Raw genomic sequence first — 26148 nt, forward strand, 5'->3', positions numbered from 1 at the left:
AATAGCAGAAGTTCATATATCCGTCGATTTCAGAAGCTGTGTAGTAAGGGCATATTCTCGGCAAAACTGTAATCTGTCTGTAATTGAAATAATTTCAAGTCTTCAACAAAGACTTCTTTGGTGAATGTTTCCAACAGCTTCTAACTGTACTCTATGCATCTGGAATGTTTTTGCAATTTAATAAGAGAAAATCTCGGACAACACAAAGAGAGCTCTGGCTTAAATATCTTGTCCCGCGTCTTTGTGCTTGCTTAGTTTCATAACATGCAGCGATATTTGTTCAACTTGGTTATTTAAATCGTTCGGTTTAACTGATATGCGTACTAGTGATACAATTACCAACAGATTTATTGTTGCAAGAGTTGTTAACGATGCAATCCTGGCTCTTAATGTCATGAATAAAACGCTGATGCTATTTGGTTGTTTAATTATTGATGTCATGTTTTTGCTGTTGCTCAACACGGCTGCGAAATGTCAATAGAAATTATTTCAAAGTGTATTTGAATATAATAACACAACAACTTCATTTCGTTGATAACAAGAGCCAAGCCCACCACCAAATGAATCACACAACCAGCCAGCCAGCAACAGACACAACTTCAACAAATTGTCTACTAACACACAATCCTTATTAACTTCTCATCGTCTTCTTTATTTCCTGGGCGGAGTTAAGCGCTCAACAACTTCAGCAACCGTTATACAAACATTAGACACACACACACACACGCACGCACACACACGTGTCATAGTTAACTACAAGCCATACATTTCAAACAACCACCACCACCAACGACAACAAAAATAGCATGCGACGAAAAAAGCAACAACAGGTCAAAAAACATGACGACGAGACCGATACAAATACTTCCAACTTTTTTACTCAGCGCCAAGCCAGGAAGTTTTTTTTTATATTTCTTCATAAAACTAACGAACGAACGAACGTGCATTAAGCCTCCTTGAGATCTCTTTGTATCATTGTTCACTATGATGTCGCTACACTTTAGAGTTAATGAGAATATAACCAGCCGGAACAATGAATAAACGAATTTAAAATGTAAGGCACACACGGAGGTTAGCTAGTTAGAGAGAGAACACAATAAAATATAATAATGTGTTTCGTGTTAGACGGAAGGCGCTTAAACGCATCAGTGAACTTTCACACAGAACCACACACCTCTCTTCTCTTTCTTTCTTTTTCTCACTCTCACTTTAGGAAACTATTCTCTTTTTCTCAGATATAAACTTTACGACCTAATCAGAAACACATGCACCTGGCAATGCACGTACAACGCACGCACACACACGCACGCACACACACACACGCACACACACGCACACACATAATTAACTTAATTATTTACGTTCACTGGAACAAACCACACAAAAATTCGGAGTGCGCGCAATCCAAATTTTCAACTCAAGAATTTTTCGTGATAGAGGTAAAGTCTATGAAGTAATTAATGGGTAGGTAGGTAAGACGTGTGCTAAAAAACGTGCACATCATATTTCCAGCTGCAACTGCCACGTCCCAGTGAATTACAAAAATAATAAAATATAATTACGATGATTAATATTGCAATAAAAAATAATGGCGAGAACACAAATTTACGAGATATTGCTATTTTGTACATGAGAGGAGGAATCATTAAAATATACACACTCACGAGAGAACCATTCAATCGCTGACAACATTCAATTTTTTGTGACGATGAAGTGAGTGTTTTTATGAAATATGCTGTCAGACACTCACACATGCATGTCATTTATATTCACTGTTAGCAACTAAATGTATCAGCTGAATGATTTACTCATTAATGATAAAAGGCCAGCACATTTTTATTAACATCTTACACATAATATCAGTATATAAATAAATTGTCATTATATATATATATATATATATATACATCTAAACATCAAATTTTTTTATTTTAAACATTCTGGCTTTCCAACTCCGCTAATTCCTTTTCAAGTTCTTGGCAAGCTTGTTCAATTTCATAATTTTTACTTACCAAGCTAACCCACGTCTCTTCATACATTTTTAATTTGGCTCCCACATCCATCTGTTCATTTTTTCTCTGCCAGTTGATGTCCTGAACTTTCTTCTTCATTCCGTGCAGTTTGTGTTCGATGTCTTGAAGGAGTTTCATGAGTGTCACGATGGAATGCTTCCATGTCTCTGTACCATACTGCATCATTAAATCCAAGTTCGCGATTTTTAAGGAATGACAGACGAGCTGAGCCTCGGAGTTATCCACACATTCCTTCCAAGCTGTGACGTCATTCAAACGACCGACGGACGGCTGGGGAAGTTCGTAGCGCTTCATGCTGAGCATTTCCATCGGCTGGCCCATCTGCAGACGAGCGAATTCATTCTTCATGATTGCAGTTTCGAAGGCGTCGTAGCGAGCGTTCGGCAGGAATTCCAGATAATTCTTCGCCGGCCGGTAACGTCGCATCTCTTCGTCGACGAGCGCGGAGGCGGCTTCTTGTACGCCTGGCGCCTCGTAGCCTTGATCGAAATACGGCAGGGCATCAACCACCACTTCACCGGACATTTTTTATAAAGTAATAACTAAAATAGAAAAATAATACACAAATTTCGTTGAAAAGTTGTTATGACGACGTAACGAAGTTAGGCAGCACTAATATTTTATTTAGATTCACTTTTAGCTATGCAAATGAACTAAAAAAATTAATTAATAAAATTCACAAGCAACGAACAACAAATTTTATTTTAAATCAAACGAAAGAAAAATTACATCAACCTGTGAAATAGGCTACAGTAATCATTATAAAACAATTATACAAAATTAGTTTATTAAACAGAAATATATACAAATCCATTAAATCAAAAGAAATGTACATACCTTATGTAGAAAATGATTGGGCAAGACAGAACCTATACGTAAACATCTAACCAAATTTAAGTGTTTTATTTTACACTAAAATGTAAAACAATATTAGCGCGATGGTGTAACGGTATGTGCCTGGCACCAGATCTTGCAACTTTGACGTGGGGAGGAAGGAAAATTTTGAAAATACTTTTTTGCGGGGGTTGACAAGAAACTAACCAAATTTCTGCTAGTGTAACTAAAATTAAGTTTACGACCTTTTTTGCCTACCTATCACATCAAATTTTGTCGAATTTTTCATACTTAAAATGATGCTTTATTTCTGCATAAACTGATCTTTAATTAATTTTAATAACGATACTGCCCTCTTCGGCCCCAGCCTAGATCCGCCACATCACTATGCTTATATAAAAATATGTCTAAGTCTTTTGATCGATTTTAAAAGTATTTTTCATTTATTTGTCAAAAAACATTTTCTACAGAAAAAAATTTGCTATAAAAAATGTTAACAAATTCAACATTATTCAATTCAATTATTACAAACCGGTTGTCTGAACAACCTAATACAGGTTCTTAACTTAAGAAGGATGTAATAAATTTTTAAAATTTACAAAAAATTGATGTGCATAAATTGATCATCATTGTCACAATGGTAATCGTACTCTTCTTGCTCTTGACTTTTCCTCTGCTTTTGATACTGTTGATCATACTATTCTCTTGAGGCTGATAGACCATTCTTTTAACATTACTGATTCTTGCCTATCTTGGTTTTTTTTATCTTAAATTTAATCTTTCTAGATTTGAATTCATTTGTTTTAATAAACCTAAACACTCTGTTACTATTCCTTCTATTATCTTAATGGATTCTAAAATTCTTGATGTTTTCACAAGTTTCGTAGTCTAAGCTTCATCGTTGATTCTAGCATGTCTCTTGCTTTACTTGGCAAATTAATAGTGTTGCTAGATGTTCTTACTTTCATCAACGTAAAATAAAAACTTACGCCTATTCTTGACGATCCTACATTACTTTTTGTTACTTCTTTAGTTTTATCTAAGATTGATTATTGCAGCTCGTTCTACTATGGTCTTCCTAATCCTACACTCTATCCTTTAAGTAAAGCTTTTAACTCTGCTGCTCGTCTAGTTGCTCGTGCCCCTTTCTTTTCTCACATATCTCCATATCTTGTTCTCTTGCACTGGCTACCTATAAAATAAATAACTTTTAAAATTTGCACATTTATTTATAAGTCTCAATCTAAACTATTTACTAAGTACTAGAGCCCCAAGCAGAGATTTTTTTAAACCGCAACCACCCGCATCTCATTATCCGCATCTGTACCGTCGAAGGGCGGATTTGCAACCAGTAAATTATTTCCGTCAATGTGCTAGAAACAAATTTATTCTGACACACACCAACGTAAGCACCTCTGCAACCTGCCATTCACAGCAAGAATCGGCAACCCCCGCAACCGATGGATGTTCTCTCGATGAAATATTAAGCACACTACCACATTTCGCAACGAATCTGACGGTGATTAGCACTTAGCTCCTAATCTTTGCCATAAAAGCAGATTCAAACGCAGGCGTAACACGAAAATCGCTACATTTTTATAGAATTTAACAAAAAAACACGAACAAATATTTCTTTTAATAACTTACAAAGCTCAGTTACAACTTTTAAAACTTATTTCATTTCAGTTAAAACTATCCACAGATAAATTAATGTATAAATTAATCATCATCTTCATCGTCGTCATCATCATCATCTTCATCGTCGTCATCATCATCATCTTCATCGTCGTCGTCTTCATCATCGTCGTCATCATCTTCATCGTCGTCATCATCATCATTTTCATCGTCGTCGTCTTCATCATCTTCATCGTCGCTAGGTTCAGGTTGTGACTTTTTTGTGATGTTCACCTTCTTAGCAGCAAGCTTGCCAGCAGAATCTTTACCAGCGGCCATTTTTCCTTTTTTATCAAGCAACTCGACCTTCTTACCTTTCTGCTTATCATCAATCTTTTTCAACTGGTTCAAAACCTTCTTCTGTTCCTCCGCCTTTGCCTTGTTCAAAAGTTGTTCTTTCGTTTTGTTGTTGTTGGCAGCGGCATTTTTAAGTTTAGGCGCGGCAACTGTTTCGTCTTTCTGCTGTTGTTGTTTGGCGTTCTCTTTCTTCGGTTGTTGCGGCTTCTTCTCCTCCTTCTCCTTCTTGGATGACTTGACCAGTTCAGGCACCTTGGGGACAACCTTCTTAGCAAACATGATGACCAGCTTCTTGCCATCAATCAAAACCTCTTGCTTCTGCACCTTCTTGCATTCATCTTCGTCATCATAATGAAGAAATGCGTACCTAAATCACAGTGGCAATAACATTTCAACGTCGACTTTGGTAATAAAAATAGGTAACCACAATGAGAATATAATTTTGCATTACAACAACAGCAACGAGACAGATTGATGGAAAGAAGGAGGCACTTACCCCGTAGGCGTGTTGTCCTTCTTCTTCATGGGGATGTTGACCATCGTGGCCCCACTGAATGCCTCCTTCAACTTCTCCTCGCTGATTGTCTTCTTATTAAATCCATTCACGTACAATCTTTTCATGTCGAACTCTTGCTGGACCTGGTGAGGAAAAAAGTGAGAAATTATGATTACAATGACAGACGATCACGAAGGCAGAGAGGCAAAGAAGGGATGACAACCTTCGTATTATTGCGGTTGCCAAGTCTTGCCAAAAGATAAAATAGATAAGTATAAAGGAATACTTAATTATGAACGAATAATGTTCACAATATCGTCTTTTTAATTTAAGAATACATTACAATGAATAGCAGATCATTAGCATCATCGTAGCGATGACAGACCTTGCTGTGTCCACTGAGACCTCCACTGTTTGCATTCTTGAATGAACTCTTACTGCCGACGAAATCCACAACAAAAGACTGTCCCTTCAGCTCCTTCCCCTGCAGACTCGCGTGATTTTTTTCAGCCACCTCCTCACTTTCAAACAGGACATAAGCATACCTAATAATGATTTCAGTGCAGACGTTCAACGGTCGTCACAATCGTGGTCTTAGTCATTGCATCGTGCTGGCATATTAACTCGTCACGAACGACGACACAACTCACACAAACCTTTTAACTTTAGGATTTCGAGAAATAGAATTCCTCATCTTAACTTCGATGATGTCGCTTGAAAGTGCCCGTATGTCGTCCTCTGTTACCTCGGCCACGAATTCCTTCAAAAACAACTGCCTCCTGTTCATGGCCTCTGTTTGCAAGCGAGCATTCACTCGTCAGTCATAACAAACACCAACAATCGAAGAACAACTCATCGAACGAACAACATTGCAGTTTAATTAACATTAGACAAAGCGACATCAAATACATTGCAGTTTGTTGTTAGAAAACAAAATGCCAAACACGTGCAGACCAAATATTTTACGATGTTCGTCCACTACATCGTCGCTTTCGGCAGATGTCGAATCCGCAACCTTCAACTTCTTTGGCTTTGCAACTGTCAACATTGGAATGAACAATTAGTTAAGAGCAGGCAACATCGCACCTAATCAATATCAGAGCAATTTAATCGTAAAAATGAAATCAAAAAATAACTCTCATGCCACCACCATCATCATCATCATCGTCCTTACATCATCATAATCGTCCTTACATCATCATCATCATTAGCATATTAGCAAACAACAACAGACAGCACTCCATCATTTTGTGCACCCAAAACACCAGTACTTATATATATAATGATATACACATTAAAACAGATAACCATGACAAATCCATCGTATTTTCTGAATTTAATCGAACAGAATTCTGGCTTTGAACTGCCAGCAAATGAGAAACATCATACTAATTTGATCAACCAACAAATGAGAAACATCATACTAATTGAACATTCTTTTAATCTACTACAACCTTTGAATCAGCTCTGGCAATCTGCAGGAGACCCTGATGTATATGAAAATAGTTTTCAAAAAGTTGCCAACAAACCATTCAAATTTTTTTATATAATTTAAAATCAAGTTTGAAAGTTTAGCAAGTGAAAAAAATCGAAACATCACCAAAATGAACCAATCTGTAGCGCCAGCATGGCTTTGAAATTAAATAATTTAATAAACTTCTAAATTTTAAACCTTCAACTTAAATTTTAAACTTTCATGAATATTTTGAGAGATGTATAATTATAAAGTTATTCCACCTGTCAGAAGTTTGCACACATTCGTTCAACAATTATACCCTAACCCCTAACCTAACTTACAATTACTACTAAATATCATTATAAACATAAAATTATTCATTATTTCATAAAAATATCTAATTTAATAAGTTTATTAATTTTCAAAAATAACTTAAAACTGAACGTTTCCAGGCGTTACTTAATAATATATTCTATATCAACCTCGATGTCAGATGTCGTAAATTTTGATTCAAACTTTGCAGCTTGCTTGGGGGTGTTCTTCCCCAGGGCCGCCTGCTCCTTCTTCTTGCCGGCCACCTTTGACTCCGACATCGGACTCGGCTTCAGGATAGACTTCATGACTTTCAATGGCTGAGGGGTCTCACTCTGTTAAATAAAAAAAAATCAATAAAATTTAATTTTAACTAAAAACTCTAGAGAGTCTAGTTATTAAATTTTATTACTTTACTATTTTCCATAACTTTAGTTTAGTTTTAGTTAGTTTAGTTATTAAAATTGAGGTAAAAAAAGACCCTCATTACTTATAAAAATATAAATACTAACACACACGACAATCAACAGATCAAATATCAAAAATATTATTAAATTAACTAATATTATTATTATTAAATATTAATTGATGAAACACAAAAACAGTCATATCAAAACAATCGAAAAATTTCGAAAAATGTCCCAAACCGACCATGTTACTGAACTTCACACCCTTCTTAGCGCTGTTTTTATTTTTATTAATCGCCATTATTGAATAAAATACGTAGCGATCGGCACGACTGACTTCACTAATTTTACTAACTTCACTAATCTGCCACGAGATAACACGATCGGAAATGCTCAATTATGTAAACACGTGCTTGCCAAATAAATGGCTAAACGTTAATTTACATATATATAGTAACTCAAAATAATTTCAATGTTGTAGCGCTAAGTTGGTTTCATGCCATTCAAAGTTATTCAAACATATGTTCTTGAATCAAATATTTATTATATGTTAAATATTATATCAAATATTTATAAAAACTATTTCAATAAATTATTTGTGTTATAAGAACCCTCAAAAATTGTATTTTTAACAGAAAACTTTTGAAATCAATTGAAACGTTGTAGGTTGTCCATGGTCAAAATTCAATCATTTAATGAGAAGAAATCAATAAAATCGGATAAATAGATAGATGGATGGATGGATGGATAGATGGATGGATAGATAAATGGATAGATAGATAGATGGATAGATGGATAGATAGATGGATAGATGGTGAGATGAATGAAATATCTTCGTTAACATGTATGAATGAATGGATGGATAGCTTGAGAAAGAAATATTTCAATGATGTTTTACTTGGGCAGCGAAGAGAGATTGCACGGAAAAAATGCTACATTAAAAATTCTCAATAATTTCAAGTTCTCATTCACTTCTACATTTGGGCCACATATTCGAAATCAATTGCGAATATTATTTGTGGCCAGTGTCCTCCCAGGACAACCGAGAAAAAGAGAGAGAGAGAGGAAGATTAAAAATAGAGAGAAAGAGAGAGAGAGAGAGAGAGAACTACATTAGAAAGTTATTGAAAGAGGCAATAATGAGACAGAAGAAACTTGCAAATTAATTCTGACTACGGAGTCATCAACATAAAATCTCAACTTAATTGTTAACAACTGCCCGAAAGTTATGTCGGCAGGCGAGTTGTTGGGGATGAGAGATTGCACGGAGCGCTGTAAAAATAGAGAGAAAGAGAGAGACAAAGCGATATCTATTTGATGTCAATCCATCTATCTATCTATCCATCTATCTATCTATCCAATTTTGAGACATTCTTGCAAGAATGTCTCAAAATCGAAATGACGTATTCGGCCGTAAAATAACAAAACGCCTGCTTCAAACCTGTTTAAATAATCACCGAACAAAAACGAATTCGTTCCATGAGGAAAGTTAATACTTTCGTTAGGAATCGTTGTGGGTTATTCGACTAATTAGACAGCTCCGGGACAATACAGCCCACCGTAATTTTATGAATTTCATTCATTATTCCAGGCACTTATCAATTCTTATCTTGCATGTTTGCATGTCTCTCTAATCTTTTTATTACTGTATTTATGCTTATACTTAATCTTTGGATTTTTTAAGAATAAAAAATGTAAAGATTGATTGAAAGATGATTTTTTTGCGAGTTCTACTCTTCATTGATAGTTCTATATGATGACTTGAAAGTTGCAAATAAACTAATCCAACAATTCATTTTATGACGAAGATATAGCCAGAAACTCAATGTAGGAATCTCGTCTATTCGTCAACGAGTACGTGAAGCATCGAATCCATTGGTCAGAAGTTCCTCCCAATTGGACCGCCCACCAGCCAATCAAACTCGATTGTTTGCATCCATCCCCATCCAATCTCTATAAATTAATATCTCGTTTAATTGTTTTAATAAAAATATTTCCTGAAATACTCGTGAATTCTTTTCCGGTTTTTCTCAATAATTCAAAATTCCAAAAAATTCACAAATATCTGCAAACTAATTAAGAATATAAAACTGAAATTTTTTATAAAAATTTGTAAACCCGCGGCAAACAACGAAACACAATCGTCCAACAACAACAAAAACATGAAAGAAAAGTCGAAGAATGCCGCCAGATGCCGGCGTGAGAAGGAGAATCAGGAATTTCTGGAGCTTTCTCGTCTGCTTCCCCTGCCTGAGGCCATCACGAACCAACTGGACAAGGCTTCCATCATTCGGCTGACCACCAGCTACCTCAAGATCATCATTCTCTTCCCAGATGGTTCGTTCAACTCTTCTTTCTTTCTTTCTTTCTTTCTTCCTTCTTTTCTTTCTTTCTTCCTTCCTTCCTTTCTTTCTTTCTTTCTTTCTTTCTTTCTTTTTTTCTTTCTTCAGAACCTCTGTTTATTTTAGAATATTGATTTTATATTTATATATAAATATTTGTTCATTCATTCTTTATGAAGGTCTGCTCATTTTTAAACGTCGTCCATTTAATTTCGTTGTTTAATTCTTTCATCTGCTGCTGCTGCTGGGTTGGTAGTAATGATGGTGGTGATGATGGTGGTGTTCGTTTTTTTTACGTTTTTGTGATAGTTTGTGCTTTTGTTGTTGTTGAAATCGTCACCATCGTCATCATCATCATCATCGCCAGCAGTTTCGTGTTCAGACAACTAGAGACTGATGATGATGTGATGATGACGATGTGGTGATGATGATGAATGATGATGATTGAGGGATGACGATGATGATGATGTGGGGATGATGATGATGATGTTAATGTAATAAATTTTTAATATTTATATAAGATACATTTTCTACATTGTTTACAAGCATTGATTTCTCGATATATGTAAGAATGAATGATTGAACGAACGAATGAATGAACCATCGTTAAATGATTGAATGAATGAATGAGTGAGTGAGTGAGTGAGTGAGTGAAGAAACAAATGGATAAATATTAAAATTTACGAATAAAACAAATTAATTAATAATTCATTTAAAAATAATTTGAAGATGAGTTGATAAAATGTTCGTGAAGAATTGAAATGCCGACTGATTGAATGCTTGCGCTGACCTACTAACCCGAAACTGCGTGTCACTCTTTCACGTAACATTCGCTTCGTCCATCATTCATTTCTTCATTCATTCGTTCTTTCATTCCTTCATTCTTTTACTCATTCATTTGTTAGTTTTTTTTCATTCGATAATTCTTTACAATGTTTATTGGTTTTGTCGATTTTATGTTTAAACATCCATTCGTTCATTCTTCCATTTTTTCATTAATTAATTCATTCATACATTCGTTCGTTCGTTCACTCATTCACTCACACATTCATTCATTCATTCATTCATTCACTCACTCACTCATTCATTCATTCATTTATTCACTCATTCACACTCATTCATACTCTCACAAATGTACTTATACGTTCCTGTGGTCAGAAATATGCGTGCTCAAATTAGTTGTAACTTTCCGACACGGCATCACCACCATCATCATCATCCTCATCGTCGTCACCATGAATGTATGAATTAGTAGATAGATGAATAAATAGATAAAATGATGGATAGATGGACGAATGAACAGATGAATAAACACCGGATGAATGGATGGATGGATGGACGGACTGATGGATGAATGAATAGATGGATGGACAGACGGATGAATGGATAGATGGATGAATGAATGGATGGATGGATGGATGAAAATGCGGAAGACACGTGAATGTATGACCCTCTTGACTTCCATCTTAAGTCATCACACAGTTATTACGCAGCCGCTTCTTCTCTCCGTGTGGTAATGATGATGATGACGATGGTGGTGATGATGACGATGATGATGATAATGGTGATGATGATAATAGTGATGATGATAATGATGCAACTTATATATGGTCGAAACCGATGACGACGAATAATGACGTAGTATGAATATGGCAAATCAATGCCGACCAATCCGACAACTGCATACTTAGTCACGTGTTCTTTTTCCGTGACGTCATCATTGTTTGTTTGTTTGTTTACCCACCTGGTGAGAGGCTCTCAAGTTTTACTTGCTGCTTCAATTATTTCATTATTCTCTAGTATGTTCATCGCACTTTTTAAAAAATATTCACAACAATATCAAGAAAATGTATAAAGTAACACTACATACTACTACTGCTGCTACTACTACTTCTACCACCACTATTTCTACTACCACTACTACTACTTCTACTACCACCACTACTACTACTACTACTACTACGACGACGACGACGACAGCTAATGTTATAATTGTTATTTAACAATTTTATTCACCAATTGTCTTCATCGGCCATTCAGAACAGCTTCTGCCAGTCAGATAAACGATGCTGTTCGTTCGTTCGTTTGTTCGTTCGTTCGTTCGTTCGTTTGTTTGTTTACATTTAATGATGTTGTTACTATTTTGTTGTTTGTTTGTTAGTTTGTCAGTCTGTTTGTTTGTTTGTCTGTTAGCAGCCGGTTGAGAACGAAAAAATGTCCCAAGTGGCATTTGAAAATGGCTTTGTATCTCCCACGCCTCGACGATGTCTGCTCATTTTTAAATTAAAAAATTTACAATTGGAACTTTCGGAAGGTGATGTATGAAGGTGATGGTAGGTGATAACTGGAAGGCAGCTGGCATGGACGAAGTTTGTAAGAATAAAAAAAATTTACTCAAATGTTCTGTCAAGATTGATCGCCTTTTCAGGGGCGAGACAACAGAACAAGGTTGGGAAAATAAATAATAATCCAGCGCTAAAAAAATTAATAATTTTAACAAAGAATAAATAATTATTGTTATTGCTATAATTCATGTCTAGCTGCATCTATGGACCATTCATTCCAACGAATCATGCACCAATTCGTAACTAATTATTTTTTCAGGGTTGGGCGACAATTGGGGAAAAATAATTCCCAAAATGACGTCACGTGACAGGGAACTTGGATCGCAGATCCTGCAAACGTTGGACGGATTCGTATTCGTAATCGATCAACTCGGTAAGATTCTGTACATCTCCGAAACCGTATCCGTTCATCTCGGACTGTCGCAGGTCTTTAAGGGGGAACATCTCTTCGGTTTTGAGTGTTTGAATGACGGAATTGGAAAAATGAATGATACGGAATACAAAAGAATTTAATTTATGGATGAACAGATGAATGAACGAACGAACAAATGAACGAACGAACTGTTGAATGAATGCCACAAAATCATTAAATGCAAAAATGAATGAATGAATGAATGAATGAAAGTTTCCCCAACTGACTGAAAGGTTGAACTGACGGGCAACAGCATCTACGAGTACTTACACCCTGATGATCAAGACGAGATGGCTCAACTGCTCCATTCACACCATCATCGTCATCATCACCACCACCACCACCACCACCACCATCATCATCATCAAGGTAAGCTTTAATAAAAACAAATTTTTATCCTTTTATAATTATCTTCAACTTGGTTCCTCCCATAAAGTTGAGAAGATCTTAAGAGATGCCTGCCTACGCGTGAGAGTTTTGAATGTGACAAGAAAGTGTGGCTGGCACCATCATTTCTAAGTTCTCAGAGGCCAAGGACAGCCTGTAAGAATACGTATTAGAACGCGGACACTGCGAGACAGGACCAGTCGATCTTAACCGCTAGGCCACTGGAAGAAAGTTCGATAAAAAAAATAAACGTTCGATTAGGCCATTAAGCAATGAAAAGAAGTATATAGTCAGTAAGAAATTTATCGAATTATTCAAATTATAAGTGAGTGAATAAGTTCCCTACGGCTTTCAGGTATGTAAATTAGAATGGTCCTATTGAAAAATAAACAACAAACAGGTAAATAAATAAATATTAATTCAATAATTCGAAACAAACAAACGAACGAACGAACAAGGAGAAGGAGGTTATGAAGTGGCACGATCAGTCTTCATTAGGATGAAGTGCGTGCTCGCGAAGAGGAATGCCGGCCTCACTGCCAGTGGATTCAAGGTCTATTTGTTCATTTTATTATTTATAAATCATTAAAAATTTTCATTTAATTTAAATATTGTATAGAAATATTATATATTAAATACAAACGAATTGTGGAAAAACAATAAAAATTCATTCATGTAAATGGCTTATTAAATTTACTTGAAAAAATTGCATTGATGTTTGCGATGTTAAACTTTCCTAAATAGGTGATCCATTGCTCTGGCTACCTCAAAATCAGGTGCTCCAAGCCAGCAGCTTCCAACTCTTCATCAACTGCTTCAACTACTGCTTCTCAACAGTATCAACAGTCACATATTGACAACATAAATATCAACAATATCAGCAGCAACCACATCAGCAGCAACGACAGCGGCATCAACGACAGCGCTACATGTTGCCAGCAGGAACACGTCGGACTCGTTGCAATCGGCAACTCTCTACCGAACAGCACAGCGACAGAAGTCCGACTGTCGAACAGCATGTTCATGTTCAGGGCCAGTTTGGATTTGAAGTTCATCTTCATGGACAGCAAAGTGACGCACTTCACGCAGTTCGAGCCACATGAACTCATCGATCGAACTCTCTACAACTTCGTACACGCCTATGACGCATACGCTCTCCAATACGATCACAACACTCGTCCGTACACCACCTCTGTTGCTTATAATTAGTTTTCCTTTTTTATCTTACTTACTGTTTAATGGTTGCATGCACAAAATTCAAAACGTCTCTCGTACAAAAACACACACCACACCTGTGTAAACTAACATCTATTTTAACCTCACAAGCACACAAACATGCAAACACACACACACGCACACACACATACAGTGTTAATGAAAGGCCAGGTTACTACGAAGTACTACAGATTCCTAACAAAGGGAGGGGGCTGGGTCTGGGTTCAAACGCACGCCACGATCGTCCACAACACTCGCTCTTCCAGGCCCCACTGCATCGTGACTGTCAATCACGTCGTCAGGTTTTCCTTCAAGTTTTTCACGGTCTAGTTACTAAAATTCGTGATAGGATTATCAAGTTTGCGATCCAATTATAAAAACCAGAATCGGATTAAGTCTATGGGAGGCCTTGGACAGAATGCAAGATCGGAGCTCCGATATAAGTCTATATTAAATGTCTGTTATGGTTACGTATTCGTTACTCTGCGATTTACTGCATACATAGACATTTTTTAAAATCAATTTTACAAATTATGTACCTAAATTTTCTTTCAAACTTTGTTTGGAAGTTTGTCAATCTTCATCTTAATTATTCTCAAAGATAACATAAAATATATTTACCTAATTTAAAATCCTCTTATTAATAAATTCCAAACTAAACCAACAACTGAACACTTGGCACATTATTATTGAACAACTATGTGCAGTAAACAAGTGCACATTTCTGTACGTACTCTGTGTTGCAATATATGTCAGCGAGAATATTTTCTTCTCGATCATTATTGTAATTTCTGCAGAGTTCGTTGAAGACGCTTCATATTCTGTTTCGTTGATGTACTTTATGTATTCTGACAAGTTCTCTTTCGCTTTACTAAGTTTTCAAGTGTTTGTATTTCAACGATTTTAAAGAAAACTGTCTATAAAATTGAACGGGTTACGAAAGATGATTAAGATTTTATGTGTATGTGATTTGGCGACGAAACAGTTTCTCTTTCGTTCATTTTCTCTTGAGAACTACAAGAGAAATGAATCCACATTATGCGAATGAGAGACACGATAATGACGTTTGCGAAATATATGATTGTGATAAATTTGTGACAAAAATGAGCCTCGAATCCGTGTTCCTCAAAATTATGAGTTACAGAAATTTCTTTACTGGTTAATCGGACCGTAGATTTATTTCCATACAATTGAATCGATAAGATTACAAATTTAATTCAAATAAGTTTTCCGTAAATTTTTTTTTGCAAAAGCAAGGTGCAATCGGAGGAACTTCAGTTGCAAGTAAATCAGATCTCGTCGACAAAAAAGTCAAACTCAATTTCATCGAGTCGGGTTTTGAAAAATAAAAAATCAAAATGCTTTCAACTATTAGAGAAAAATAATGTAGCAAAAAGTGAACATTATTTAAATGAAGAAGTTAATTTAGAAAGATTTTCTAACAAATGCGACAAAGACTTCCAACCTTCTCCTCACTCGACTCTGCTCCCTTCTTCAGAGAACAACATCAGTGCGAACGTCACAAGCGCTGATGGAAACTCACCTGGCCATTCTTACTGCCCAGCAACACCAGGTCAGCCAGCAACGTTCAGCCTCCCTTCGCATGAACTTTCTAACAGCAGAACCTACGACGAATTTATCAGAGATGACATCCATCACACGAACGAACCGAGAAAATGCTTCTTTGAAGGCCTAACCGATCTAAGCAACTTTCCGACAGAACCACAGTCCAGCCAACCCGACAACCAATGGCAGTTAATGAAAGCAAACAACAACAGCAGCAACAATTACGAATACTTCGACCAGCCATCGTGTCCCACTTCTACCATCCCATACTCCTACTGGAAAATGGTTCACGTCGATGATTACTACCTTGAAAGGCCCATCAGCCAAATGAATGACTCCACAAGTTCCTACTCTTCTTATTACGATTCTCAGAGATGTTACAACATTAATCAGCTGTTGTACAGTGGCAGCCAATGCACGCAGGTACATCCCTGCTATCAAAATGGCGTCGAACATCCCCAATTGATGGGAAATTACGTCAGGGATCAAGTTACGGACGAGGTATCAAGCAATGCTTTCCTCATATCAAACAAACAAAATGATCCTTTGGCTTACAATGAATATGCAAACTCGTCGTCATCTTCCTCATCGTTATCATCGACATCATCCAATCCTGATTCAACAAATTCATCGCCACTCCCAGACGCCAACCATATTTCGAATGCAAATGAATACATCACATACTACGATAGCTGTTATGGAGAGCTCTTTCAGGCAGTCAGTAATGGCCAGCCAGTGGCCAACAACCAAATCACATCATCGTCGTCGTCGTCTTCCTCCTCCTCATTTGATGTCATATCGAATGGACTTTATTATAACTGATTCGTTAATCAATATGATTTGCACTGGCGGTTTCATTTATGGCTTGCAATTTCAGATCAACTTCAAACGAATCAATTTTACGAGTTTGTATTACAATCAAATGGTATTTAAATAAACTTGCAAATCATTATCTATATAAAAGCGTTATAAAAATATAATTTGAAAGTTTAAAAAAAGATGCAGGTTAATTCTGATCATACCACCATCAAGTAAGAAATGAATCATGAACATGATGGACATAATTACTAGTAAAAGTCATAGTATAATTATAAAGTTTATTTATGGTATTGGAGCAAGGTGTGGCATTCAAGATATGTCAGAAGCAAACTCAATAACTATTATTAATTATTAAAATGTTATTCAACACCAATGTTATTCAACATCAATACATATATATATACGAACTGATAAATTAATACATGTTAAAAATGAACATAGCAGCGATTAAAGAACACAAAATCAGCTAATTATTTATTATTCATCCGTATAGACCTTCAAAGAATTACAATGACCAACAATAGAGTGAAGTATGATTTATGAACCTATTGACGTATTTCTGTGTTTTTTAAGATCACATCACAAAATTACCAAATGTATATATAATATAATGGCTGGAAGTATATATATATATATATTATACATGCAAATGTAAGAAAGCTTTCACATCAACTTGTATGTAGCAGGTCTGTTTGCGCATTATGAACCGTGTTAGGCCAGCATGGCATTTGGCAAATACCGCTGCCTGCCAGTAAACTAATCACTAATCAGACAAATAACTATTGCGTTTGAAATACTTATTCAATCAGTTATTAAAAAATATTAACAAATCAATCAATCAATCAATCAACCAACCAACCAACCAATCAAACATCTAATCAGTCGAATCACGAACTAATAGCGAGGAATCATTTAACGAACGGCTTCATGACAGTCCAGACCCAGGAACCCATCTTCAGCGTGTTTCTCAGTAGAAAGAGTTGCGTCTGGGCACTCAATGGAAGGATTTCCTGGTCGGTTGGATGTTTGGGGTCGGTTGGATGTTTGGGGTCGGTTGTTTGGTTGGTAGGTAGGGTGGGTTATTTTACGTTTCGTTATTAGTGAGCAGGGAGTAATGGGGACCCCATTCAAAATGGCTAACCACAAAAGATACCAAATAAGATAACAAAATATGGAAGTCGTGCTGCCGTGTTAATAAGCACTGCTAATAAAACATTAAGACATTATGTGCTACCTACAACCAACACCAGTGATTCTGTCTTGTGTGAATGCTTTCATTTGCATGCTGGTTCGCTCTGTTGAGGTTGTCTAAGCACCAGTCAAAGACGAGATACTTTTCGAATGTTGGTCTCGTGTTTAGACAAATCAATTAATAAAATATCTTCTGCGTATTGATTGTAGCTAGTCAGATTTAAAAATTAGAAGCTTTATTCAGAAAAATAATTATTTTATAATAATTTAATTAATAATTTAATTAATAATTTAACTAATAATTTAATTAATAATTTAATTAATAATTCAATTAATAATTTCATTTGTTTGTTCGATCGTTCTCACTCACCTTGTGGATTTCTTCAGCGCCCAGATCACCCTCAGCAAGCAGGTTCACACGCCCACAACCGCCGTGCAACTCGAACAGCGTTATCTGCACGGTCATCATTACTTAGCCAGTAATTCATCAAAATAATCAATATATATATATGTATATATATATGACAATTTATTTCCCTGACTTGATTAGGACCATATTCGATTAGGGGACCGGGGATGTACAATGTGTTCTGGGGTCCAATGTTCCAGTATCGACCGAGGTTGAAGTCGTTTATGAAGGCACTTCCTTTGGTCCAACCCTGGAAATTGTAAAATGAATGAATGAATGAATAGAATTTATTAATCACCAAATACTTGAATGGTGAACGAACGAACGAACAAATAAAAGTCATCTTACATGGTTGGGATGCTAGGCTACTCAGCAATTGATTAATTTCGGTCACAGCATGAAATAAATAATAAATGAATAAAAATAATTTTAATAAACCTTCATATGCATGAAAGTATCACGTGGTTTGTCACGTGCGTCACCGGCAGGGCTCAAGTTGAGAAATGTCCTAAACAGGCACGGTCCACTCGTCTTCACACGTTCATCGTACGGCTGCCAGGCCGATGAACTCTTCAACCTTTTGGATGGGTCGCCGAAAATTTCGTCATAATAATAATATTTATGATGATAATAATATTAATGATAATAATAATAATAACAATCGTCATCATCATCGTCACTTACGCTTCAATAAAACTTTCTTTGAATTCTAGCGGATAGATCGTCCACTTCTTAACTTTTTCTCCGTTCACCAACACATCGCGGACGCCTTCAACGAAAATAACAGTTTATAAATCAATGAATAAATAAAATAAATGAAGTAACAAATTATTAATTAATTAATTAATAATTAATTAATTAGGTCAACCAATCATATTTCAACCTTTCCTCTGCTGATTCATGACGTCATCACCGTAGAGGGCATAATTAACTCTGCCCAAATTTTCAACCAGCACTTGCAGCACATTCCTCTTTTGATCGGAGTTCACATTTAGGCAATAATTCTCCCACCTCCTATCAACCGTGGATATCTCCTTCCCGTTCAAAATTACCTAACATAGAAAATGAAAGTGCGCCGTAAGAAAGTGAAACTGAAAGTGAAAATAATAAATTTTAAACACTATAAAATAAAGATACTAAAAATCCTAACGATGGCTCTGTCCTTGACCTTGCCTTGAATTTGAATGCGTTGGACGGCCTCCTCGATTTGGCACTGATAAAGAATGAACCCATAGCCCTGCCCGCCATTATTGTTGATCGGCAACTCCTCCATCATCATCATTCTCTCACTCTCTATAGACTGCGTGGGGTGTTATCATCGTGATGATCTATCGTCGTCGTCTACATACGTCATCATCATCGCCCGTCACCTCAGTAATTCCATCGTCACTATCATTTCATTAGCCCAGTCACGTGCGTGACGTCATAATAATCATAGTCACGTGCGAAGCGTCATAATCATATTCGTCACTAAACACTCCATTGATGACAACCTGGACATATTGTAAAGCATTATCCAACGACATGTACTCGGTCATTTTCAACTCGCCTTTAATAATGAGTGTGTGTGTGTATGTGAGTTTGCGTGCGTGCGTGTGTGTGTGGAAGTGAAGTTCTAAACGTAAAAATATTATTAACCATAGTGAAAACAATAAAAAGAACAAAAAGACTAATGGTATAATTGAAATAAAGATGGACCAGATAACAATGCTGACAGCCCGTGGAATGTGATTAGCCTAACACTAAGAAGCTAACAGTAACGAATGTATCAAAACGTGAATGGAGTGTAAGACATCATCCCAATTACCGTAGGAAGTGGACGCAATGGAGGAAGGGCATGCCGAACTCTCGTCAACTTTTTACCGAAAAATTAAATCAATCGATCAATGAATTAATTATCATTTAATTAATTAACCAACTAGCCTGCCAATCAATCGATCGATCAATCAATCCAATCAATCAATCAACCAACTTACCGACAAATCTACAATCAAACATTTCATGCAGCAGAAAAATATTTCACGAGACGAATAAATAGAAAGTTGAAGGTGAAATATTACTTTTGAGCAATCCTCTCTCTTTGAGAATCTTCTTAACGGAGAAATATTTTTCCGTCATCTGGCCACTCTCACTCAACGGCGCGTTGTAATCTGTTCAAATTCATCCAGTTACATTTATATATTTACATCACTAAGTAATTTTTAACGCTCTGCAAACAAGTAAGAGACCGCTCGGCCTGTCAGCATTTGTACCTTTGTATACAAGCAGCGTAACTCAGTCCCTCTTATCCACTTACATCAATCATTTGGAGTATTTGGAACTGAATTTTGATTTAATTAAGGCGGCCATGAGATTTTAAAAGAAGCAATTTAGAATTTAAGGTGTCGTCACTTGAACGTGCGGGAATAAAGATTTTAATTCAGCCGCTGCAATTTCTGATTACACCATCGCCTTGGTTTTTAACAGCACAGTACATAACTTTGAATTCTTCATTAGCCAGGCTATCTTACAATTACTGAAATATGGTATGCAGGCGCAAACTTTCCCTAGTAGTGCTGTCTCCCACCTCGTTTTCTGTTGATTCGCCGTCTTCTCGCTGGCGACACCATATAATTTGTTTCAAATACAATTGTTGCATATCTTTCAAAATAATTTTAAATAACATTAAGAACTATGAACCAAATAAAACTGAATGTTAAGGGAAGACAGAAGTAGATAAAAAAAAAAAATATTCACCAAATAGCAGGTTTGGCTTACCATAGCTAGTGACGTCAGAAGCGTATGCCTCTTTTGTCTCGTTATTAGGACCAGTAGTTTCGTTAGCACCATTCATGAAGCCGAAGTTGGTACCTCCGTGAAACATGTACAAATTGAACGAACCACATTCGTCCAAGATCCAGTTCAATGTCTCTTCGAAGGCTACGTTCATTTTGAGAGAAACGTTTTCAAGATTTGAAATTTATATATTCAAACTTATTTTTTGAAATCATTTTTAATAAAAGCCAAAACTGAAGAGTTAACTTATCAATCAATGCTCTCCTAGGATCGACTTCCACTACATGGAGATAAAATGTTAACAACGCAAAACTCAAACACTCACATCAATGTGGATAGGAATTCAAATCAAAACACGAAAAAATACTAAAATTTGAGACCGTTCAATGAATAATTTTAAAAAATTAGTAATAAATAAAAATAATCGAACTCTCATTCGGTAGAATCTGATGTTTCTACGAATAATTTCAATAAAATTGGTAATAAATAAAAACAATCGAACTCTCATTCGGTAGAATCTGGTGTTTCTCGCCCCAATGGTCGAACCAGCCTGACCAGAACTCCATAACGAAGAGTGGCTTGTTCGGCTGCTTCACGTTCCTCACGTACTCGTGCATCAGGTATCCGTACTCTTTCAGCTGGAAGTTCAAGGTCATCAGGACTGCGTATTTTATAATTACCGTTAGTCTTTTGTTACTATGGTGTGGATTTTGAATATGGAATGAATGATCTATAAGCAGTTCTACGCTCATTGGAGCTGATTAATAAAGCGAAGAATGAAATATTATTGTCATTTCTTTGTTAGTAATATTAAAAATCTTATTTCTTTGATACTAATGATGATGTCATCAATTCTTTTCACAAATGTTGACTGATATTGTTATAACCGAATGATTGAATGATCGGAGAGAATAATGATTAAAATTCGAAAAATTAAATGTGAACAGTAATTTTAGAACCTAAAATGTTCCAAAAAGTATTCATCAAACTGACACATCTATGAAACGCAAATTTTACAAGTTAGAACTATGTTAAAGAATAAAAAGGTGCCACAGAGAACCATCGTTCAATTTTTCTCCTTGCAGTCCGGGACCTCCATCCGATGTGAACAACATTTCAACTATGCCATTCTTCAGCATGTTCTGAGGGAAGTTTTCAGGAAAAATAATTTGAACATTTGGCAACCAATAAAATCAAATGAAATTAATCAAACAGACGAATAGATAGACAATCAAAAATGAATGAATGAATAAAAGTATGAACTAATAAATGAATGAATGATAGAGTGACTAAATGGACGAAACCTGTCTGAGAAAGTTCATATAATTGAGATCGGCAGCATATGCGCCATACTCATTCTCAAGTTGGAGGCAGATTATCGGCCCACCTCTGCTATGCTGAAGTTCAAATTTATTAACCTTTACAATGGTTTACGACTTTTTAAACACTTTTTCAAGTATTTATAGTTAAAATCCCCAAAATTAAATTACCTTTTCAATTAATTGAGATTGAATTATTAGACTGGTGCAAAAATAACATCGGCTTCGTACCACCCGCTCCATTAAATGCGACTACTTAGCTTCTAGTTCAGATTCAATCGAAATAAAAATAATTGCTGTGCACGCATTCTGCCAGCGAGAAGTGTTCATTGACGGCAGTGGCGTGACAGTTAGAGATTCCGGAAGCGACGAACGGTAGGAAGGCGTTTTTTCTGGTGTCTTCGGTTTTGAAGCACTGTTCCCAAAAAAAGTCGTTGAGTAATTTGAAAAAAGGTAATTTGTTAGTGAAATGTCTGTCGAGTATGGCGGGTAAAGCAGAATCTCGTAACAGAGCACGCAGGGCTGATGCCGGCCGGGGTTGGGGTTAGTTTATTTAAGGAGTGGCCAAATAGAAACATCATTAAAAGTAGAAACCTAGAATATAGTTTGCATTACTAATGTACGTGCATATCAAAACACTGTACAAAATTTCCCACACCAATTACGTTGTTTCCATAGTTGCAACAAATAAAATACAATGTATTCAATTTAATCTGTTACATAATGGTTGAAGGGAGCTCGCCCGATTCAACTACCATCCACAGTGATTATTTTATTAACAATAAACAGCTTGTTCAAATAACTTATTATATTTTGAAAAACCATCCCAAAATGTAAGCATATCAGTACAAATCTGGTTAACATGCAGCCTAAACACTGCAATATAACTCACAAACGGACGCCTGTATCAATAATAGAATAACCGGCTATAATGGCTTTTTAACCTAACTGCTCAACTTATGTTGATGTAGAAATTTCATGCAAATTTCAAACTTATAAATTTTTTATAATATATATCTCATACAATTCAACTCAATCAGACAACACAATTTTCACTCGGCAGCAACTGACGCGAGTTGAGCAGAATTCAATAAATTTGAATATGACGCTAGTTCAAATTCGGGTTTCACGTTTGGTAAATATTTAACTGCGTCAGATAGATGAAAAAATATCTTGACAAGAATGGTCTAGAGTTGTCTGTGCAAGCATTTATTATAACCAGGTTGAATTATTGTAACAGTCTATTGTACATAATACTGCTAAAAAGCTTCATAAACTACAGCGTATTCAAAATCAAACAGCAAATTTGATTGTTTAGAGCAGGGGTGGGTAAACTTTTTGCTGTAAGGGCCGCTGTGAACTATTTGACCTTTGAAGGGCCGCATATGTACTTAAATAGCAAATTATTTCGACATTATTTTCGCACCAACCCCACTAACAATCGTAAAATAATTGAAGCACGGCAATGGAATAAGACCTGCAAATCAGTAACAAGAGGCAGCAACTTGTTGAAATATTCCTCAACAGCCTGCAAGTAAGGTTCGTAAGAGCTTCTTACTTTCATGTTCGCATCTGACAGGAGCCAACTTTTACATGGAGAAATATATAGATTCACATACATCAAAATCATTGATGTATGTGAATACTGCAACATATACAATTTAAATGGCTGAAAATATGCCATCTGAGGATGCGAAAAAAAAACGTTTAAGATCAAAATATATTAAGAATAAAAAACTTAAGAAACGCAGCGTCATAGTGGTTAGGGAGTCTGGCACAACTGTTGCAGTGGCTGTGTTCGAATGCAAATGTGAACGGTGGAAGGATTCAAGCGAAATCACATGCACATCAAGACTGTTAATAACTCTGAGAAATACATACAATTGAAAATAGGCCATCTTTATTTGAAAATGAAATTAGGTAATATTCAAGAGATAAATTTTGAAAAGACCTCGGCAGTCCTCCAAATTCCCACTCGGAGCAGATGTATGGTCCAGGTCGCAATATGACATATAGACCTAAGCTGTGAGCCATCTTTATGAAGCTTCTGTTACGAATGACATGATGAACCATTGAACTACAAATATGCCATTATAGAATAACACATGCTTTATATTTTATTTTAGATATATATATATATATACTTTTACAATATTCTATAAATTCTACCAAATTTATTTAATAGTTAGTTTTGTAGTTTTTTTTTTTACGAATTTATAGAATATTGTAAAAATTATGGTCTATTACCAACATATATATATATATTCATTCATTCATTCATTCAATAATCCCTTAAGGGACCGTTGAGGCCGATGGTATTCTTCTATCTCTCCAAAATCCTTTTCTTTCCCTCGCCATCTTCATTGAGTTCAATGTTCCAACCCCCGTCCATTCCGTATATATATATATATATATATAAATATATATATATATATAATATTAATCATTAATTCATTAATATATAAATATACATACATAGTCAGAGGCTTGAGATATTGTTTCAATAAAAGATAACTATACAAAACTAACTATTAAACAAGTATCATTCACATTAACACATTCATCATATATAGTTGTTATTATGTAATAATATAATAATAGTACCAGACCTTAAGTCTAGAATTCCCTCAAACTTGAATTCACCCTTAATTTCTTCATGCAAGTTCCATGGCACATAGCTAAGAATTGAAATTACCCAGAGAAAAGAATTAGAAAAAAAAATTAAAACATCATATATATTCTGTTTTTACTAATAAATCTAATATAATAAATTAATAAAATATTAAAATTTAACATTAATTTAATAATTAAGTTGATTTTTTCTTTATTGAAGATGGAGGAACATTCACATAATTTTTTTTATAATTTATTTTCATTGGCACATCCCTATCAACTGCTTCACTTTAGTCTTTACTGAACATAAGGTAAAATCACAATTGGATGAACTCTAACAGCTAAAGAAAAATGAGATCCATCTCAACTTACGTTTCAACGCAATTCAAACCACAAAATTTCAACTTCTGAAGTCTGTCCAACCAATAATCCGGAACAATGCGGAAATAATGGACGGCTCCACTCAAAATTCTTATCTTCTCACCTTTCAAATAAAATTCCTTATCACGGGCCTCCAGAGACGCTGACATGATGGAAAAATCAAAAGTGTCGCAAAAACAAATTAATTTAAACAAAATCGGTAGCGATCAGAACGCATACATTCAATTTCTGCCGGATAGAAAACTAATACGCTTGTTAAACTAATCCTCTATTCTATGTCCATTTAAAAATTGTTGCCGCGTAAAAGTGAACTGCACAAAAGTTTTGTAGGTAAAACAAAATTTATAGCGTTTAATTATTTGTCACGTACTACGTTTTAGGAATTTTAAATGTTTTAGGTATTTTATTTTACATATTTTAGCGTTTTTATTTTACTTGAAACTTTTTAACTAATGTTAAGTCCTAGCTTACCTACGATTGTTCAACTCATCTCAATCCCTAACTCACCTATGAATTAAATTAAAGTTCGGTAAAGAAAATAGAAAGTTGAAGAGAAACATAACAACAACGACATTGAATGAATGGTTGTTGTGTATATGTGTGTTGTATTGATGTATGTGCGTAAATGTGTGTGGATGAATGAGAAAAATATAAACGGAACTAAACCTTACTTCAAAAATCGTCGTTACTAGATGTCATCCGAACTTCAGTGTCAGTCGAACAGCCAACGAGCTGATTCTTCCTACACCACCATCGTCATACGTAAATCATCATGAGACCACCATCTGAAAAGTGCTGACGCCTACCACTGCCAACCTCTCTCCATAGACAAAATTTTTTTTATTAGCGTAGTAGTAAATGAATG

At 35.6% G+C, this 26148-nt stretch overlaps 5 protein-coding genes across 5 annotated transcripts; 1 reads left to right on the forward strand and 4 right to left on the reverse strand.

Moving 5' to 3' along the window:
- Window positions 1–1387: 1387 nt before the first annotated feature.
- Window positions 1388–2662, reverse strand: HELRODRAFT_186289 (hypothetical protein). The gene is given in 2 exon segments (XM_009013877.1): window positions 1388–1889; window positions 1900–2662. The coding sequence occupies 1 exon segment, from the start codon at window positions 2556–2558 to the stop codon at window positions 1932–1934; it is 627 nt and encodes a 208-aa protein (XP_009012125.1). The 5' UTR covers window positions 2559–2662; the 3' UTR covers window positions 1388–1889; window positions 1900–1931.
- Window positions 2663–3978: 1316 nt separating this feature from the next.
- HELRODRAFT_195006 (hypothetical protein) lies at window positions 3979–6382 on the reverse strand (the record flags this gene model as incomplete). The annotated part of the gene is made up of 6 exons (XM_009013878.1): window positions 3979–4059; window positions 4776–5205; window positions 5335–5477; window positions 5720–5879; window positions 5991–6126; window positions 6289–6382. 6 exons carry the CDS (start codon window positions 6380–6382, stop codon window positions 3979–3981), a joined length of 1044 nt encoding a protein of 347 aa, XP_009012126.1.
- A 3289-nt stretch (window positions 6383–9671) lies between these two features.
- Window positions 9672–14540, forward strand: HELRODRAFT_158226 (hypothetical protein; the record flags this gene model as incomplete). The annotated part of the gene is made up of 9 exons (XM_009013879.1): window positions 9672–9846; window positions 12456–12622; window positions 12842–12977; window positions 13045–13076; window positions 13351–13354; window positions 13463–13548; window positions 13740–13831; window positions 13919–14172; window positions 14365–14540. The coding sequence occupies 9 exons, from the start codon at window positions 9672–9674 to the stop codon at window positions 14538–14540; spliced, it is 1122 nt and encodes a 373-aa protein (XP_009012127.1).
- A 2130-nt stretch (window positions 14541–16670) lies between these two features.
- On the reverse strand, window positions 16671–21124 carry HELRODRAFT_195008 (hypothetical protein; the record flags this gene model as incomplete). The annotated part of the gene is made up of 12 exons (XM_009013880.1): window positions 16671–17154; window positions 17537–17605; window positions 18157–18240; window positions 18329–18445; window positions 18634–18772; window positions 18880–18964; window positions 19079–19247; window positions 19346–19495; window positions 19638–19744; window positions 20256–20345; window positions 20737–20835; window positions 20953–21124. 12 exons carry the CDS (start codon window positions 21122–21124, stop codon window positions 17101–17103), a joined length of 1335 nt encoding a protein of 444 aa, XP_009012128.1. The 3' UTR covers window positions 16671–17100.
- Window positions 21125–21437: 313 nt separating this feature from the next.
- Window positions 21438–25577, reverse strand: HELRODRAFT_195009 (hypothetical protein; the record flags this gene model as incomplete). The annotated part of the gene is made up of 7 exons (XM_009013881.1): window positions 25275–25577; window positions 24899–24967; window positions 24241–24336; window positions 23767–23875; window positions 22275–22367; window positions 22031–22112; window positions 21438–21727 (listed from the first exon to the last, which is right to left on the reverse strand). The coding sequence occupies exons 1-7, from the start codon at window positions 25430–25432 to the stop codon at window positions 21438–21440; spliced, it is 897 nt and encodes a 298-aa protein (XP_009012129.1). The 5' UTR covers window positions 25433–25577.
- Window positions 25578–26148: the final 571 nt, after the last annotated feature.

The sequence above is a fragment of the Helobdella robusta genome (assembly GCF_000326865.2).
Source record: "Helobdella robusta unplaced genomic scaffold HELROscaffold_122, whole genome shotgun sequence".
In the NCBI taxonomy this organism is placed as follows: Eukaryota; Metazoa; Annelida; class Clitellata; order Rhynchobdellida; family Glossiphoniidae; genus Helobdella; species Helobdella robusta.